This window comes from Symphodus melops (assembly GCF_947650265.1).
Source record: "Symphodus melops genome assembly, chromosome: 16".
Lineage (NCBI taxonomy): Eukaryota > Metazoa > Chordata > Actinopteri > Labriformes > Labridae > Symphodus > Symphodus melops.
Window position 1 is genome coordinate 4648671 of NC_136706.1, and position 17273 is coordinate 4665943.

The 17273-nt window shown below is 42.1% G+C and overlaps 2 protein-coding genes across 3 annotated transcripts; both read left to right on the top strand.

Moving 5' to 3' along the window:
• Window positions 1-552: 552 nt before the first annotated feature.
• On the top strand, window positions 553-11161 carry sapcd2 (suppressor APC domain containing 2). Of its 2 annotated transcripts, none has more exons than XM_079365088.1 (6): window positions 553-1601; window positions 4992-5128; window positions 8164-8310; window positions 8606-8707; window positions 9445-9561; window positions 9657-11161. In XM_079365088.1, the coding sequence occupies exons 1-6, from the start codon at window positions 809-811 to the stop codon at window positions 9783-9785; spliced, it is 1425 nt and encodes a 474-aa protein (XP_079221214.1). In that variant the 5' UTR covers window positions 553-808; the 3' UTR covers window positions 9786-11161. The 2 variants fall into 2 exon arrangements, with proteins under 2 accessions (XP_079221214.1, XP_079221213.1); XM_079365087.1 differs by having other exon boundaries at window positions 554-1601; window positions 9442-9561.
• Window positions 11162-13560: 2399 nt separating this feature from the next.
• Window positions 13561-17013, top strand: hcar2 (hydroxycarboxylic acid receptor 2). The gene is made up of 2 exons (XM_079364877.1): window positions 13561-13626; window positions 16039-17013. Exon 2 carries the CDS (start codon window positions 16094-16096, stop codon window positions 16994-16996), a length of 903 nt encoding a protein of 300 aa, XP_079221003.1. The 5' UTR covers window positions 13561-13626; window positions 16039-16093; the 3' UTR covers window positions 16997-17013.
• The last annotated feature ends 260 nt before the right edge of the window (window positions 17014-17273 follow it).

A 17273-nucleotide genomic window follows, 5' to 3' on the forward strand; every position in this document is an offset into this window, starting at 1 on the left:
AAAAAGCCAAAACTCAATGCAAGTGTAGTCAAGACCTGCTCTTTTTGTAATGTGTAGACAAAGGAAATGATCGATTAAATTGATTAACTTCCATCACTGAAATTTGATACAGTCAAATGTAAATTTATGTATTTATACACAATGATACTTAGGGCTTTGTAGAGGGGGAATAATGGTGAATTTGACCAGTCCAAAGTGTAAGTATAGGAGCATGTTGTACCTGATCAAATGATTTATTTATTTTACATTTCAGATTAATGTTATGGAGTTAAAGCTAAAGTTAATTTAATAATGTCTAACAAAGGGAATCTGTTCGCCATGGCTGTAAGGTGATACTTCAAACAGCTCGTTCTCGTTATAGAGAGGGGTTGGAACAATATTCAGACTATATGAATAACGTCTCTCTTTGCATTAGTAATAACAAAAGCACAAATCAAACTTGAGCCTCCCTCAGGCCTGCACCAATGAGCGCTGAGCTCGTGCTTACTGCGACCAATGGATGGTCCCGGGGCGCTCGCGCACAACCATTTGAAGGGAGGTCCTCGGCAAAAAAAAGGAAAGTATGTATCACAGAGCGGCGGAGTTTCGGTGGGAAGGTAGACACTGAAAGGATTTTTTAGGGATTTCTGGATAAAATTCTTCCCAAGGATACAATTTGTTTTGAGTTCTTTTGAGATTTTTTTTTTTAGTTCTGTGATTTTGACGTCAGGTCTGTTTCTGTACGTGTGGCTCTGTGTTTTCAGAAGCGAACCTGTGCTTGGTGCGTTTTTTATTTGACAATAAGTTCGTGGAGATTCTCGGTGAATTCATGGCTTTATTAGCGACTGAACAGGGCTGCAAGCTGAACGGGACGTCGGCGATTTACGGCAGAGTTGGACCAAGAAAAGACTCTTTTCAGAGTAAGGCTGAGGGTTTTAAAAGCGACAAAATGCAGCCAAAGGAGACGGAGTATTCAACAGATGGTCTGCCCAAAGCTTTCCTGCACAGTCTGAGGACCCTGTTTGACATTTTGGACGACGCTGGACGAGGTTATGTCCACATCTCGGAGATAGAGAGCCGATGGCAAGGCGCAGACACCCGGGAGCTACCCGGAGGTGTGCTGGGCTGCCTGAGGAGGGTCACCCCGCCGCATGGGTGCCTCACCTTTGAGAGGTTCGTGGCGGGGCTGCGGTACTCCATGCTGAACCCGGAGAACAGCCGTCGCTTCAAGGCCCAGGCTGCCGTCCACCCACAGCAGGCACCCAAACAGCTCCACAAACCCGCCCCGCTGTCCACATGTAGCGTCGGGACCCGGGTGGAGAACAAGGTGCGTCCGCTGGGGCCGAGCAACGTGACGAACACGCAGCAGCAGAACCGGTCATCCTCCCTGCAGAGCCGGGCCAGACAGGAGGAGGGGCCCGGTTACCCCTCATGCGGACCAGCACAGTACAACGCGGGCTACGAAAGGTCCGGCCGGAGTTTGGAGCGAAATCCAGGTGCTCCCGGGGGCGGAAGTTACCGGGCCGAACCGGGCAATGCCACCAAACCAACACAGCCCCAACAGAACCGGGTCAGGTCCATTGAGTCGCTCGCTCTGGAGTCATCTCAGATCCAGGGACCTAGTAAGTTTGTCTGTGCCATGTGCATCAAGTAAGAGGTGTGGGGACTATTCAGTGTGTTCACTGAGGACTCATGTTTGTAAAAAAAAAACTAAACAAAAAAACGCCAAGTAAAAACAGTAACACTCAAATAATAATAAAATCTGCATAAAAATTCTTTATCTCAACTGCTGCATCAAAGACAGTTCTGGATGCTGCTCTCTTTGCACGCCACATAATGTTTGAGAAAAAATTTTTTCATAACAATTCAGCAAATCCTGGTATGATAGATTTTAATGACTTCTTATGATAAACAGTAAAGAAGGAAACATATCCACACATCTGATTATAGCGATTGCATCAGGGTTCATGATGCATCGAATATAAATAGTTAAAGGCATATTGATTTTGACTCTAAATATGTACACAAGTTAGACATCAGTCGGCCCTTGAATATCCACCAGAACACTTAAGACTGAAAAGCTGTGAGCAATGCCATAGCATGCCTAACTGAGCTGATGTGTCCACTTGCCAGCTTCCACCTCATATTTAAAAGGATTTAAAAGCACTGATCCGTGTATCACACACACACACACACACACACACACACACACACACACACACACACACACACACACACACACACACACACACACACACACACACACACACACACACAGTGTTTGAGGAGTGCCTGCATGTCAGGATTTGTAATCCAGACTGGGCAGGCTTACCTCTCTGAAAAAACAGTAACTTGAAATGAATCTCAACAAAAAGTCAACAACAGTTATTGTTGGCAACACACTTCTAATGTATCAGCATCACGACACTGCAGCTTAAACAGGCTGAGTTTAAGGGCCTCTGCTGCAGCGCTGGGAGTCTGGTTGAATAATTGCCGTTAACCCCAGGTCAGGTCAGAGGTCCTGTCAGAAATTCCTGCAAAATGTATCTTGAGGGTCTGCCTCGTGGTCTAGGAACCCCCTGCTGTGGCCCCTCCTGATATAGGAAATAGGTGATGTTCAGTTATATGAAAATATACCAGTGTGCTTGTTCATTATCATGTTCCTACATCATCTCTCTTCTAGTCAAACTCACTCTCACAATCATTCAAATCATTTTCCACACTCTCTATCTATCTCTCTCTCACTCACACACACACACACACACACACACACACACACACACACACACACACACAACTAGATTAAGCCTGATCTTACATGATCCCAGGCCTGTCAGGAGCTATGAGAGACTCACTCTCTCTGTTGACCCCTCGGGGGCTTCACTGTGCGTAGACACACTCACTTAGGAGACGTGTTCTCTTGTTCTGCTCAGTAAAATAGACCAATAGATGGACAGATTACCTGCATGACCTAAAGCTCAGATATTTTAGATGTTCCAATACATTTATTTTTCCTTCTTGATACTGATTCTGATCCCTGGACTTGAATATTGGCTGTGACAAGTATCCCTCTGCACTTATATCAAGCTACAATACATAACTTTTCCACCTTAAAAATAGTTGTTTCAAAGGCTGCAGCCAGTTTAGAAAATATTTCAAAAGCTTTCCCAGAGGTGGCAACACATTAATAATCCACACACTGTTGGCCATATATTTTGCTCATTCTGTAATCTCTCACATGCGCAGCCAAAACCTGCTGGATAAACCAGATTACAGCAGAGAGGCCAGAGCTCGCTGAAACACACGGCAGTGGTGAAATCCTCGCCATCACCGCAAAGTCCCAGTACCAGTGTGCACTTATAAATCTTATCATGATGAAACGCCTCGGCTGATACGAGGGCGACACAGCAGTTCAATACAGCAGAGATGCAGCAGGCTTGACTCAGAGAGCTGGTAGGAAGTGATCCACTTCACAGACCTGCATCTGAGTGTGTAGCGAGCAGAGACTAAAATAAAGTTATGGGGGGAACTGGGACAGAAAATTGCTTTAAAGTTGAGTTTCAACGTTTGCTTGTGTGCTCACATCCAGAGGTTGATGAACGACCAGAAATATTAACATGAAGAGGCTGAGATGATTTACTTCAAATTGATTTAGCTTGTTTCTCAATTTTGGATTTTAAAATTCCCATTGTTCACAATTGGACAAAATATTTAGTCACAAGTCTGAGATTCCCATTTTTTGAGCCTGTTCCCGGAACACCAGAAAAGGAAACTCACTTTTCTGACTCTTTGCCAAAATATCTTTAACCACTATTAAACACCCACTGTAATATCTGTTAGTCACGCACCCTCTGCTTATTACACGTTTCAGGTTTCTGGAAGTCATTCTTGTGTGACATTTGTATCTCTACAGAGTGTTTAAAGCCTTCTGCTCTCCTGAACTCATCTTCACTTTAGTGTCCAAACAAGAGAGGGCATGTATGCTGGTGCACAGTCAACACTCTGTACTTAAAATCATTGAGTTAAATGTGTAACTGAAATATGTTTAGTTTGTGCTTCAGTAATGGAACGTTGTTTGTTTCAGTGGACATCATGTCTGCCTTGTTGATACCAAACACATCCACAGAGTACGGCTCCCTCCTGTGGTTCACACCAGCAGTCCACATCACAATCAGAATAAGAAGTACTTTTACATATTGGAGGAATTTGTACAAAAAACAGTTAACATGTAAAATAAGGTTAAATAGCAAGTACTTAGATAAAATAAAACAGAATATAAAAATCAATTACCAATAAAATAGAATTTAAAAAAAGTCAAATATCAAGAATAATTAAAACCACAAAATGTACAATGGGTGCATGAGAGACAATAAATGTAAGGTCCAGTGCATCATCATCAGGACTAACTTGTGTCTTCACTGTAGTTTAATTGCTCTGCTTCTTTCTTGTCTTCTCCCAAATGATCATGTAGTTTACCCATTTCTATTTGGTCCCATTTAGAAGGCATAGCTGAAAAAGTAGCTCAAAAACAATGTATTCATTCAGATTCTAAACTTGGTAAATGTCTTTAGAAGATGTACTCTGACTGATGCTGATGCCATAAACATACTCGGTTGCCAAGTCTGAATTCTTTAGTAACACAGTGCTACATACCTCGCTTGAAAACCTCCCTGTAAGGATAAGGTGATTTGACCGTTTGGGTGTTTCCCTCTGATTGAGTGAAAAGGAAAAAGGAAAAATGAAACATGCGTGTCATCCTGCGTGTCATCACATGCCTACTGTAAAAACCTCATATACAACTTTTTATTTAAACAACTTCAGAGCTCTTAAAAATGAACATAGCGGTCAGGTAAATTGCCTAAAATGTCTGAGTACTATATTTTTAAACATTTTTACTAAGGATTGTACAAAATGTGTCTTGTTCCTTTCGTGCAACCAGAGAACTACAGTCGTTCCAGATTGCTTTCCAGATGACAGTGTTGATTGAATTTGTCTGTTTCACGTTTGTCTAGGTGGCGTTGCGAAATCGGGTTTACCGAGATCTCAGAGCGAATCTGCAACAGGATTTTCAGGCAGCTCCAGACGACACGGGAGGAGTCGGGATGAGCAGAGGAGGCATACCATAACCAACGGCGTGGATTATGGGATGGTTGGTACACACAAATATGTACATGTCATACGCTCAGTGTGTGAAAGACACAGTCTGGCTCATGTTTCAGTAAGGGACATTTCTAGATGTCTCTCATGATGTTTACATCCTGAACAGACAGTATCTTTATATTTAAACTGGTAAAAAAAAAAAAAAAAAAAACAGGTCATAGGATGATTCCCCTCCCTTCTGACTGCGGCAGTATCCGGCTGTGAGTTTCATGTGAACAGCCCAGTGAGGAGAATATCCGGAGCAACCATACTGAGGTGATCCAGATCTTTTCAGGAGTGCATCTGTGAAAACGGCTGAAGAGTGTGGAGGCAATAAGTGGGCTCTGTGAATTAGCCTCGTGTGGCAACAGTTCATTCTAACAAGTCGGATGAATGTCACAGTGTTTGCTGAGATGTGAAGGTGCATTTTTAAATCTAGAGATTTCACCAGAATGTAGAGATGGTTGGTTGGTTGATTTCCAGAAAAAAATCTTTTGCCACTTCTGACCTTTTTATTAAAAGCAAAAGTGATGAACCCTGAAGGAAGGTGTGATGTTTCTAAAGTAAGCAGTAGGAGTTATGTGAGTGGTGATAATACAATAGGTCGATTTGAGAATATCCAGGTAAATATTTGATTATTGTGGAAAAGTCAACACAACAGGCTCTGCTCTGTTTTACCTTCCATTGGCCCCCACATTCCCCTCCCATCCCTCGGCCTGCTGCCTCCCCCCTCTCTCTGCCCCTCCCACCTCAGTCCGGAGCTCATGCCTGCCTTCACTCTCTGTCTCTCGCCCTGCCTCACCATTTCTCACTCTCTCTCCAGCTCGCCTCCTCTCCTTTCTCTCCCTGTCTGTCGCAGTCTTCGTCTCCTTTCCCCCTCGTCTGGAGAGGTTGACTGACCGACTCCCCCTCCTCCTCCTCCTCCTCCCTCCCTCCCTGTCCCATCTCCTCCTCCTCCTCCTCCCCTCCCCCCCTTCCCCTGCGGCCCTCCCACCAAGGCCGACTCGGCCCGCAGCTGCCCTGATGGTAGTGAGCCGGGTCGGGCCCAGGGGCCTGGTGGAAGTAGAGGACTCTTTCGGGCAGCCCGGCCCAGCCTGGACAGCTGTGTGGGCTGCTTACACCACCGTCTTCATCCCCCTCAGCAGCAGCCTGTACAGCAGCAAGGCACTGCACTTTTTCCTCTGGGTGAGTAAGAAGTAGGGAGAGACACGGTGGTTTTGTGTTTAATTCAGGATTTGAAGTTGGGCATCAGGTTGGTGTGGTGTTAAAAGTTAGGAGTTGGTTCTGAATCTGGGAATTCAATGTAAAAAAAAAAAAAAATCCTCTTTCAAGCTGTTGGAACTTGGATATTTGTGACACGCTGTCTCGCTGTGAAGGCTGACGATGTGAGTAAGTGTGGAGACGATGTTTGAAGTGAAGAAAGTTCTGTTTACAAACGCTCTAAAGTGAGGAGTTAGCTCTTTATCTGTGCTTTTACATCTTTCATAAACTTTGAGATTACTTGAGACTTTTTGTTCCAGCCAGTTGCGATGCTTCTGATTTATCGTTTATTGACTGAATGAAGTCATTTCAAGTCGCGTGTCAAACTGAAATGTCAAGCAGTTGCTGGTTCTATGCGTGGATTTGCTTTTCTTCTCTCATATAAGTTTGTCTCTCTTGATTTTGTTTACCTGAAAATAACTTTTAGGACGAATATTAGACCCGAGGGACATCTGAAGTCAATTTGATATCCCAAAGAAAGTCTGAACATTTTGTACAGATAACTGTTGTAAATAACTAACAGATGACACCTTGAACTTCAGGGACTTTTGAACATGAATGTTTCCTCTGCAGTCGTATTAAAGAGCGTCACGGCTCAGAGCAAACTGTTTCGTGTCGCTTTGTACGCACAGTTTGAAAGGCCGTTATGTTGTTCTTTGTGTTTGTAGCCAAACAGCTTGTGCGACGGCTGTCATGTTATTGTATGTGCGCTGTTGGGTGTATTCATGCGTGCTCATTGAGCGGACACACGAATACACACACACACACACACACACATACATACATGAACAGACTTTTCCAGCAGCTTTCAAACAGTTACTGCTCCGCTCCCTCTCCCTGTCTCTGTTTGCTCCTCTTGCTCTCCCTTTTAAACACACAGGGGTTTTCCTGCCTGTGGACCATCACACATTCATGCAGCCTGACACTGGGTCATGCTTTATTCTAAACACGGACCCCTCCTCCTCCTCTCCTAAAACCCCCCTCTTTTTTCTTTTCCTCTTGTGTGCACTTTCTTCGCACTCTTTGGAAAGGAGCAGGGGTGGAACAGGGGGGGATCCTCTTAAACTTTTTTTCTTTTTTCGCCTCCTTCAGCAACACATGCTGCTTGTGTATAAGTGCGAGTGTGTGTTTTTAAATGGGAGCGATGAGCGGCGATCAGAGGAATGTTCTAAGCCGCACAGGGGACGCAGTGATGGAGCGATGGCAGGACAGAAAGATGACACACCAGGTGGCTGAATGCCAGCAATGAGGCCTGAACTGTGACTGTGTGCTGAAGGACAGCCTGGTCAGCACAACTCAATGCACACACACACACACACACACACACACACACATTACTCTCTCTCTCTCTCTCTCTCTCTCTCTTTCAATCACACACACATTGGGGCAGCCATAGTTGAAGTGGGTCCGCTGTTTACCCCATTCTTAGGTTGCTGTGCAGTTGCCATGACGCCGGACTGATTGCTCCTCTAAACATTGTTCAGGATGGGCGAGAGTCCCGCACAATTGGTGTGGCGCCATTGTCTCCGCTTGCACAAAAGAGCGTGCTGCAGATGCCCATGTGAAAAGATGGGAGTTGGTCCACCCCGTAGGCTGAAATCAATCATTGGATTAAATCTTGGCAGCAATCAGGAAGCTCGTTTAATGATGGGATGGGAAAAATAGAGAGGACATGTTTTCTTTGAATCTGTGAGATCAGAAAGTGACTTTTCCTTTCGACTTTTCTGTCCCCTGCTTTTCACCTTCCAACCACATCCCCTACTCTTTGACTTTAAACTCACATAGTTGAAGCAAATGAAAGAGCTGGAGCAGGAGAAAGACTCCCTGCTGGCGGGCCTGGAGGTGGTGGAGCGGGCCCGAGACTGGTACCAGGGCCAAATCCACAATGTCACAGAAAGACAGCGGCAGGTTGGCCAGAGCTCCCACTGCACGGTAAGTCCAAAAAAAAAAAAAAAAGGTTTAAAGAATAGTAGATGAAAAGTACTCAAGATGCAATAAGTTGTATGAAGTTATTTTTTAGTGTAATCTTTATTTTATTTATTTATTAACATTGATAAATAACCACACATGTAACATCCTATCATGAAATGTTTTTACAGTTGCATCGTACAGATTTTAAGCAGTTGTACTTTTTATGTACAAATTAAAAAAGATCAAATTCCAAGATTTGGAAATAGTTGCTTCTGCCGTTTATTTAATGTTCGTCTTCTCTGTTCCCTCCTCTCAGGATTTCTTCACAGAAGCCAGTCAGAGTCGCATGAATGTTCTCATACCCAAACTGCAAGAAGTCAACCGCTGCCTTAATGACCTTATTTCCTGCACAGGGATGGTGTGTTTTCTTTTCTTTTTTTTTTTGCCTTTTGATGCGATTTGAGATGGTTTCCTTGATATACAGTACATAGGACATCACACTTCCACGCAGATGTTTTCAGAGATGTGTTCATACTTTGTGTTGACTGTCGTAATTCACTCTAGCACAACGCTGCTAATCAAACTACTTAATCTGTTTTGTTTTTGTTAATCTGGGATGTGTGAGGAATAATTTAGCACATGGATGATTTTTTCAAGGGAATTCTTAACTGAAGCTGAGGTAAACAAAGCAGGTTATTGAATGCTAGACACAGAAAGGATCATTCTTGACGAAGCATCTCTATCGATTTGTAAATGTGTATCCAGGTAGCTTTTAAAGCTCCTGTGAGGTGTTTGTATCCGGTTTAAAAACAGAACAACATTTTAAGCTATGCGTCCTGATGAGCTAAATAAAGCAAATCAGACATGCGCTGCCATGATTGATCTTTTTTTTTATATATTGTGTGTTTGAAAGCATGAGACCACTGTGGTTGGTAGGTTTCGGACTGAGTTACAGCACGCTGATGAAACTTTCCACAAGTATTCACATTTAGTGATTCATCTGACTGTTAAACGAAAGCCAGATGAGCTTTTGTTCACGTACAGATCGATGAAGAAATAAGATAAGATAAACACTTTGTCCACAGGGGGCGCCAAAACGACACAAACCTTTTTTCACAAGAGCTTTAAAACTGGTCTCTTTATGTTTCCCAGCAGTCGTTTCCTTCCAGCTCGGCTCCAACAGCAGCACTCTCAGCAAATTCCCAGCTTCCTGGTCCAGCTCCTCCACAAGCCATTCAGAGACTGAAGGACCAGAACCGACTTCTCACACAGGTTCGAGAGAATTTCTAACAAGTATCAACTCATTATCGGTCAATGCTGTTGCTTCTGTCAGTACATTTTAGTTTTGTTCCTCGTTACTCATGAAGGAGGTGACGGAGAGGAGCGAGCGGATCGCCCAGCTGGAGCAGGAGAAGTCAGCCTTGATAAAGCAGCTGTTTGAGGCTCGAGCCCGCAGCTCCCATGACACCAGCAACATGGACTCCACCTTCATCTGAAATCCACTCCACCAAACGGCAACTCAAACATCCTCGATATGTTTCTGCAAGGAATCATCATGGAGGAAAACACTTATAATACTGGAGCTGACTGTTGTTTACCCACTTTTGTAGCAGTGAAGCACCTTTAGCCATGAGCTGCATGTGACCACTCCAACCTTAAACCAGAGCACGGACTACCTAGATGTGAACACTCCAAGGGAAACCTGACCTGAACAATTAGATCCAACGGTTAAAGACTTACTTTACTTTTTTTTTTTTTTTTTAAATTCCTGCTATCAAGCTGAAAAGAGGAAAAAAATCTCCCAAGAAACCAGTCAGATGTCAAAGATCCTCTCACTCCTTTCATTCCAGGGATGTAGCATTTCTACTCTGACTCCTTAAAGATTCTGCTGCTTCTCAGGCAGAAGAATAAATCATGAACTCATTGGTACAAGAAGGTATTGAGGTTTCTGTAGGGATAACATGCCATATTCTTACAGTTTAATACATTAATCAACAGCTGCTTGATGTAACCTATCAAATATAGTTTCACTCTTATGAGCATGCTCAAAATGAAATTTAGATTTTGATCATGTCTACCAGAATTCCCATTAAATGATCGCTAATAATATGTTTACTTGGCATAGGCTTTTGGGGTTTTAGGTTGTTCAATCTCATGCATGGAGAGAGGAAGTACTGAAAGTGCAGTTTTTATAATATAGTAGCATGTTTAATGTTACAGTGTTAGAATTTTTTTAGATTGAAAAAGAGACGGGAGGGCAGCTACGAGCCATCGAGGCGTAGAGGCAGAGACGGATGGGAGAAGTTTGGAAGTTTGCACGTAGAAGAGAGACGAGGACGGTTATAAACACGGTAGACGGTGAATGTGTCGGAGCCCGAGCTTCTGGGTCGGGAGATCTTTCTGATGTCAAATCAGAAAAAAAAAAAAAAAGAAAGAAAGAAAATGATCACTTTGGCTGTGGAGCCTTTTAAAGGGGATTCTCTGCATGGGTCATTTTTATCTTCTGAAGAGATTTGTGTTTAAAGGCTGAAGATTAGCACAGACGTTCAACAGACAGTTTGTCCTGTAAATGTCCCTTTTTACCAGAAATGTTGCGCTTTAGACTAAAACAGTAAACACATTCAGCCATCCACCAGTTTACAAAATAAATAGTTAGTTAGTGGGTGGTGGTAGAAAAGAGAAGGCTAGATTTATAATGGATCTATATGGTACTTCTGGGATATGTGTGTATAACATTGTCGAGGTCTGTTTCCCACTTGTTTGATTGTTTTTTGCTGCTCAAACTACATTATTTGTGAGTGAAACTCTTTACTTCTGCTTTCTATCGAGACACTACAGATGAAATGTAAAACAATAAATATTACAGAAAACACTGATGGCTCTGTCCCTTTTTACTGTCTTCTACAAATGTTTTACAACCCTGCACTTTTGAGTCTTAGCACCCAAAGGTTTAAGAATATATTTAAATTTGAGTCGTATTTAAATCGAAGTCTTCTCTGAATAATCTCAAATGTAAATTACTTCCTTTTTTATTGGTGTGATAGAAGATTTACTTATAGTAAAAACAAAACAAAGTCAGTGTGTTGTGCTGTTGGTGGGATGTGATCATGAGTTAGGGGAGAGCAAAATAAACAAAGAAAACATAAAGCAGAGTGGAAATAAATAAATCTTTAAGGCAAACGTTGAAGTAGCTATTGTATTCCTGGAAAATATACGTAGCCTTCATAGATATCAATAGAACAAGACGTATTTCTAGATCTGTACACACACGTCACAACTTACCCCCTCTTTTTCCAAGTTTCTGCACAGATCTTGTGTTTTATCTTGAACCACTTTAAATTAAAAATCTTCTCAATTCTTATCTCAACCTCATCTGAGAAACTCAACCTATGAGTGTTTTTTTTTAATATATATTTCCCCTTCTGCTTTCACATGTGAGTGAGGAAGTTTGCAATTTCCCCCAGTAAGTCTTTTGAGCTTTCAAAAAGTTTCGTAGAAAGATCTCAATAAGAATCTCAAATCTCAATTTCAATAAGAATCAGCAATTCTTAAGGCTGGGCTCTCCATCTTAGGTCTGTTATGACTTCTTGTCATAAATTAAGGAAATGTCCCTTGATAGTGGGGATGATATGATGTAATTCATGAGCCACATTTACATTTCACCCTCAGATGTGATTAGCCGTGCTCTGCTTTTAATGAGGAGTCTGACTGGAAACTTGTCAGAGTTGGTGCAGCAGAAAAGTGGAGACACCGCACAGTCATGAATGTATTTAATTCGATCCTGCAACTTTAATGCCTCTTCATGGATGAAGCTTTATTTAATACTTAGGCGACAGCACTATTTTGTACATTTTGGTCACCAATATGTTATCATATTTGATACAACGTGACACTTTTAAAGTCAGAATAAGCTTTATTGGCCATGTATGCTTGCACACAAGGAATTTGACTTCAGTAACTTTGCTCTCGATGCACAAAGTTAAACATTAATTATAAACACATTTAATTTGAACTCAAGTCCCTCTTCACTTCCAAGTGTTTAACAAATACAGTCGTTCCTTTTCTTGGATGTTTTGACCTTCTCTGGGTTGATGGATATATCTGACATTAAAAGCCATTACAATCGTTACCTAAATCTAAAAAAGTCCTTGTTGTTTCTGGGTCAGAAAGACGGAGGAGACACAGGAAGAAACTCTGGGTTCATTGAAGGTGCTTCCGATCAGGTTAGGGTCACAGACTCAGTTACCATAGTAACTGATGACTCAGAGATAAAGTTTCCTCTCTCCCTCCCTCTCTCTGTGATTCGGGAGAAAACGTTTTGCAACATTTTTAAGTTAATATGAGCCGTACGTTCAAGTCCTGCTGCTGAGAAAATCTGGAAATCCTGCTTGTGCTTGTGTGTATACTTCAGCCATTTTTGTGTCGCATGTAGAAATTAAAATCTTCTTCTTAGTGAGTGATGATGAACAACTTCAGGGTTCTCCAATGATTCTTGAAACGTCTCGTATGTTTTTATGGACGGATTCAACAGTGTGTTGCTGCCATGTGTGTTTCTACCTAGATGCAGAATGTAACAAACCTGTGAGAATCTTCTGCCTTTTAGGAGGGGGACACATCTCCTGTGAACCTGACACCAACACACACACACACACACACACACACACACACACACACACACACACACACACACACACAAACACTCAAACACTGGGACGATCAACCCATTCTGTAAGTGTCATAAATGTCATGAGGTGTTCTGCATAGTGCAGCATCAACCCACCTGACGGCCATCGCTCCTCGTAAAGTGTCACCCTCATGTAACATATTACATATTGTTACTCTGAATTGAATCAGAAGTGATTTTCTGGACTGTTGCATCAGTTGTTTACCGACGATTTTCCGTCAGGCACCATCAGTTTGTTGCATCAGTGCCAATCGGTGTGAATGGATGATGGCTTGCCACAACTTGTCCTCCACATTAATCTCTTCATGGCTTCCTTATTTAACACAAAATCACTGTTATGCAATTAATCCATATCCTTATTTTATGATTGTTTGATTTGTTACATTTAAATATTTGATGGAAGTACAAGTGCCAAATAAGACACCATGTCACCCAGAGGGAGATCACACCCTTGCCTGAGTGCTATGATTGGATGTTTAGACTGGAGCAGGATCCCTGATGTGTTGGGTCATCTTCTAAAATATGTTTCTGTTAATGCATTTTAGGTGGGGGTTCAGTTTTGGCTCACATTGGAACAGATGTGCACAGGAGCCATAAGGATCAGGCGGAGAGTTGGGACACCAGGAAGGTGCTGCACTTCTCCATTTGAGCAGGTAAGTGTTATTTTGAAATAAGATGTTACTCCTGCCCTTTAAATTCAAATTCCACAAACATTTCTTATCTCTTTGGAGAGTTCGCTCCAGTCTTTATTGTATATATACAGTATATATATTTTAACAGTAGCAATATCCTCTTAACGCTAAATTTATTAGATTGAACGTTGTGCAGCAGAAGAGGCTCTCTTTACTGTCAGGTTGCACATTGACATGTCACCCTTAGATACGGAGATAGTGATATGTGCTGTCTGTTGACTCTGTGGAAACATTGATGTACACTTGCAAACAATTATGCCCTTTCATCAAACCACATTCGACAAGCAGCCTTATTTGTCTGTGTGTGGTCACTGCTGCTCTGTCATACATAGAGCGTGTAGAGGGAAATGGGTTGAGAAAAAGTCATTCTAACTTCATCAATTGATTTGGTACTATTCAAAGGTAAGAAACTACATAGTTGTAATATGTACATTTTGCTTGCCTTTTTAATGTTTTAAGGCAGCATGCATGAGCCAAAACATAAATTCTTAATCTAACAGCTTTTGTTCTGACATTAATTTAAGCTTATGAGAGATAAAAAAAAATCCTTTAAGCACTATCGATACTCTAAATGTTTCACAATCATATGCTTGATTTTGTTTAGATTGGTTTATATTGTCAAACATGGTCTGAAATTGTTTTGCATCACTGCGGTTCTGTTTGTGACATAAAATGAAAACTAGATGCAGAGATACATGACATTCAAAAACCAAACAAACATTCAGAGGCATTCAACTTGCTTTACTCGGGGATTCAGCTCTTCATTAAATTTTAGAACTGATTTTAGAAGAGAACTAGTTTTTTTGTTTCGATATTTTTGACATTTATTTGATTGGCTCTGTGCTGTTGGTTGGTATAGCAATATTTAGCGTCATAATAATCCCAGAAACATTATTAAAAACTCCCAACAGCATCTCTTCTTCTCAAGGAAATCAAAAGAATTTACCTTAAACAGACACAGCCTACATCATTTCTACAGGAGTGTTATTGATGGTATCCTAACCCTCTTGCTGACAGACTGGTTTGGTAATCTCACTGTGCAGGAGAAAAACATCCTAAAAAGAAGTTTTTCGCAGTGCAGGTAGGATAACTGTAGTCAGCCTCGAAGACATCCTGCTGCCAGTCGTGTTGTTCCTCTTCCCTCAGGCAGTATTGCTCTTTTGAATGCTCTCTGTCTCGTCATGCAAATAGTTTTTTCCTTTGCGCTGTGCCATTGTTTGTTTTTGTTCACATTGGAATGCCAAAGACTTTTTCAAAATTATGTTTTACAGTTTCATTAAAATGTGTTGATTTTGTTTCTTCCTGGTGTGTTTAGGGGCAGTATGTTTTTCTAAATGTCGGTGTGAAGCTGTGATGTCTGATAAGATCCACTTCTGCTCCTGTACGTGTTAAATAAAGGTCACATTTCTCAGAACCTCCCCAGCAACAGTGTTTCAGATAATATTCAACGTCTAGTGTTGTAACACAGGATTACTGTATGTGTACTGTAAGTATGTGATTATATTGTTTTGATCAATATTACTTTTTATTCTGTTTTATAAAAAGCTCACAACTCATCACAGGAACTTTGAAGGGATACAGCTCAAACACATTCATTCTTATCACAAAACAACCAGAGCCTTCAACAGCGGCAAACCTATCAAACTCTTGTCTCTTATCAGCGTCGATGTCAACAGTGTGTTAGACCAATGGTTCTGAACCTCCGAGGCTGTTTTTCTATCTCAGTTGTTTTAGTTTGACCTTTAAAAGTCTTTTTAGAGGTCAGTGGTGGTGAAAATTATCCAGAATTTTGCGAGGAAAAGGAAAACACTTTTGAATCCTTCTGAACCAGTAACTGTCTTATGATGTTATTTTTGTACACATTGACCTCTTAGTCTTGGAGTGCCATCAGTAAGTAGACAGTATTAGTGCTTTTTGATTGATGATTTTGATTCAGGTGTAGATGTTCTCTGTTTGGCTAGTACAGCAATGGTTGACTTTAAGGGGCTAACAGTTAGCCATAAATGACTTTATGCAAAGACATCTTTATCCCTGGGTATCAAATTCAATTGGTTTTCTTGGCATGATGTTTGGGTTAAGCATGTTGCCAAAGCAAAAAATTACAATAAACAATATAATAATTAACATTTTATCATTCTTTATGATCTGACAAGTAACTTAAAAAGTGACAACAGATTTGGTGTTAAGAATCTGCCCTGCATTGACTTTTCTCCTGTGCCCAGTCAATGCCTGCTGAATTATTATTTGATGACACCACCTTGACTACAGATGCAAATCAGAACACTTCTGACTTTGAAGTCCAATTCCTTTGTATTCTAACACATAATCTATAAGCATGATTTGTTATTCGGATCTGTTTTGTTCATGTTTCAGATCTTCGTTCCTCCTGCTGGTGTCCTCTGAAGACTTCCCTCGTGATCCAGCAATCATGGAGGTTCTATACATCAACTCGTCCCTGCTCTTTGTTTCTCACAGACCTCTCAACTACACCAGCAGGGAGAAGACGGTGTACGAAGGCTGCAAAGACATGCCTGCCGTACTCATTTGGTACCTAGGCTTGCAGTTCATCAACATGTTCGTGGGCATTCCAGCCAACCTCATGGTCCTCTGGCTCATCCACAAGAACAAGGGCGACTCCTCCACCTCGGATATTTTCATCCTCCACCTGGCGATCCTGGATGTCTTCTTCTGTCTCATCCCTCCCCTCGAACTGGCAAACCTAGTCTTCCTCACCACCAGCAGCACCTGGTACGTCCTGCGCTTCTTCTACGGCATTAAGGACTCCTCGCCGCTCTTCCTGTCCTGCATCTGCCTAGACCGCTACATGGCGGTGGTTCACCCAATCACCTTCACTGAGCTCAAGGACCGCCAGCACCGAGCGGTCCTTGCCCTGGTGGTCTGGTTAATCACCCTTGCCTATGCTGCAGCCAAATGTGTGGGCAACATAGTCAACTTTGAGAAGGTCTTCACAGGGATGATCCTGGCAGCTTTCATCTTCATGGTGTTCTGCAACATTGCCATCCTATATGTCCTGCGGCAGTCCGGACCTGGCAGAGACGAGATGCACCCGGTAAAGAAGAGAGCGTTCAAGATGGTCCTCATCATCCTCGCTATCATTGTGTTCAACTACTTCCCGCCTGTGGCTCTATTCCCCTTCCAGCACTACTTCTCTCCTGACGTGTTTCGCTGTTACATTCACTACGTCGCGTTCGGTTTGATGGACTTCAGCAGCAGCATCCAGCCGTTGCTTTACCTGTCCAAGGAGAAGGTGCCATGGAGCGTTAACTGCTGCCAGAGTGGTAACAACCCCAATCCTATAGAGTCACGTTAGTGTGTTTTCTTTTTTCGATAGATACTTTAGTGATCCCGAGGGAAATTATGTGCTGCAAACAATTTAATATGAATGCTGTTGCTTAATCATATGTTTAAAATGCTGGTTATTTCTGGGTCCACTGTGAGCAGGGTTACAAAAGAATCATAGGCTGTTTAAAACATGCGTCATCTCAGTGACATCCCCCATTGGTCTCTGTCCAGGCATTCTGAAACAGTGGTAGTCGCCATAATGGAAATGCTCTCCCGTCACCTCACCGCTCATTACAGGTCATGAT

Bases quoted from the DNA above. Each gene is read 5' to 3' on its own strand.
- sapcd2 (XM_079365087.1), top strand. From the start codon at position 809: ATGGCTTTATTAGCGACTGAACAGGGCTGCAAGCTGAACGGGACGTCG. The intron at 5,129-8,163 runs GTTGGTACACAC...AAACTCACATAG, and splicing joins ACGGCGTGGATTATGGGATG to TTGAAGCAAATGAAAGAGCT. The intron at 8,311-8,605 runs GTAAGTCCAAAA...CCCTCCTCTCAG, and splicing joins GCCAGAGCTCCCACTGCACG to GATTTCTTCACAGAAGCCAG.
- hcar2 (XM_079364877.1), top strand. From the start codon at position 16,094: ATGGAGGTTCTATACATCAACTCGTCCCTGCTCTTTGTTTCTCACAGA.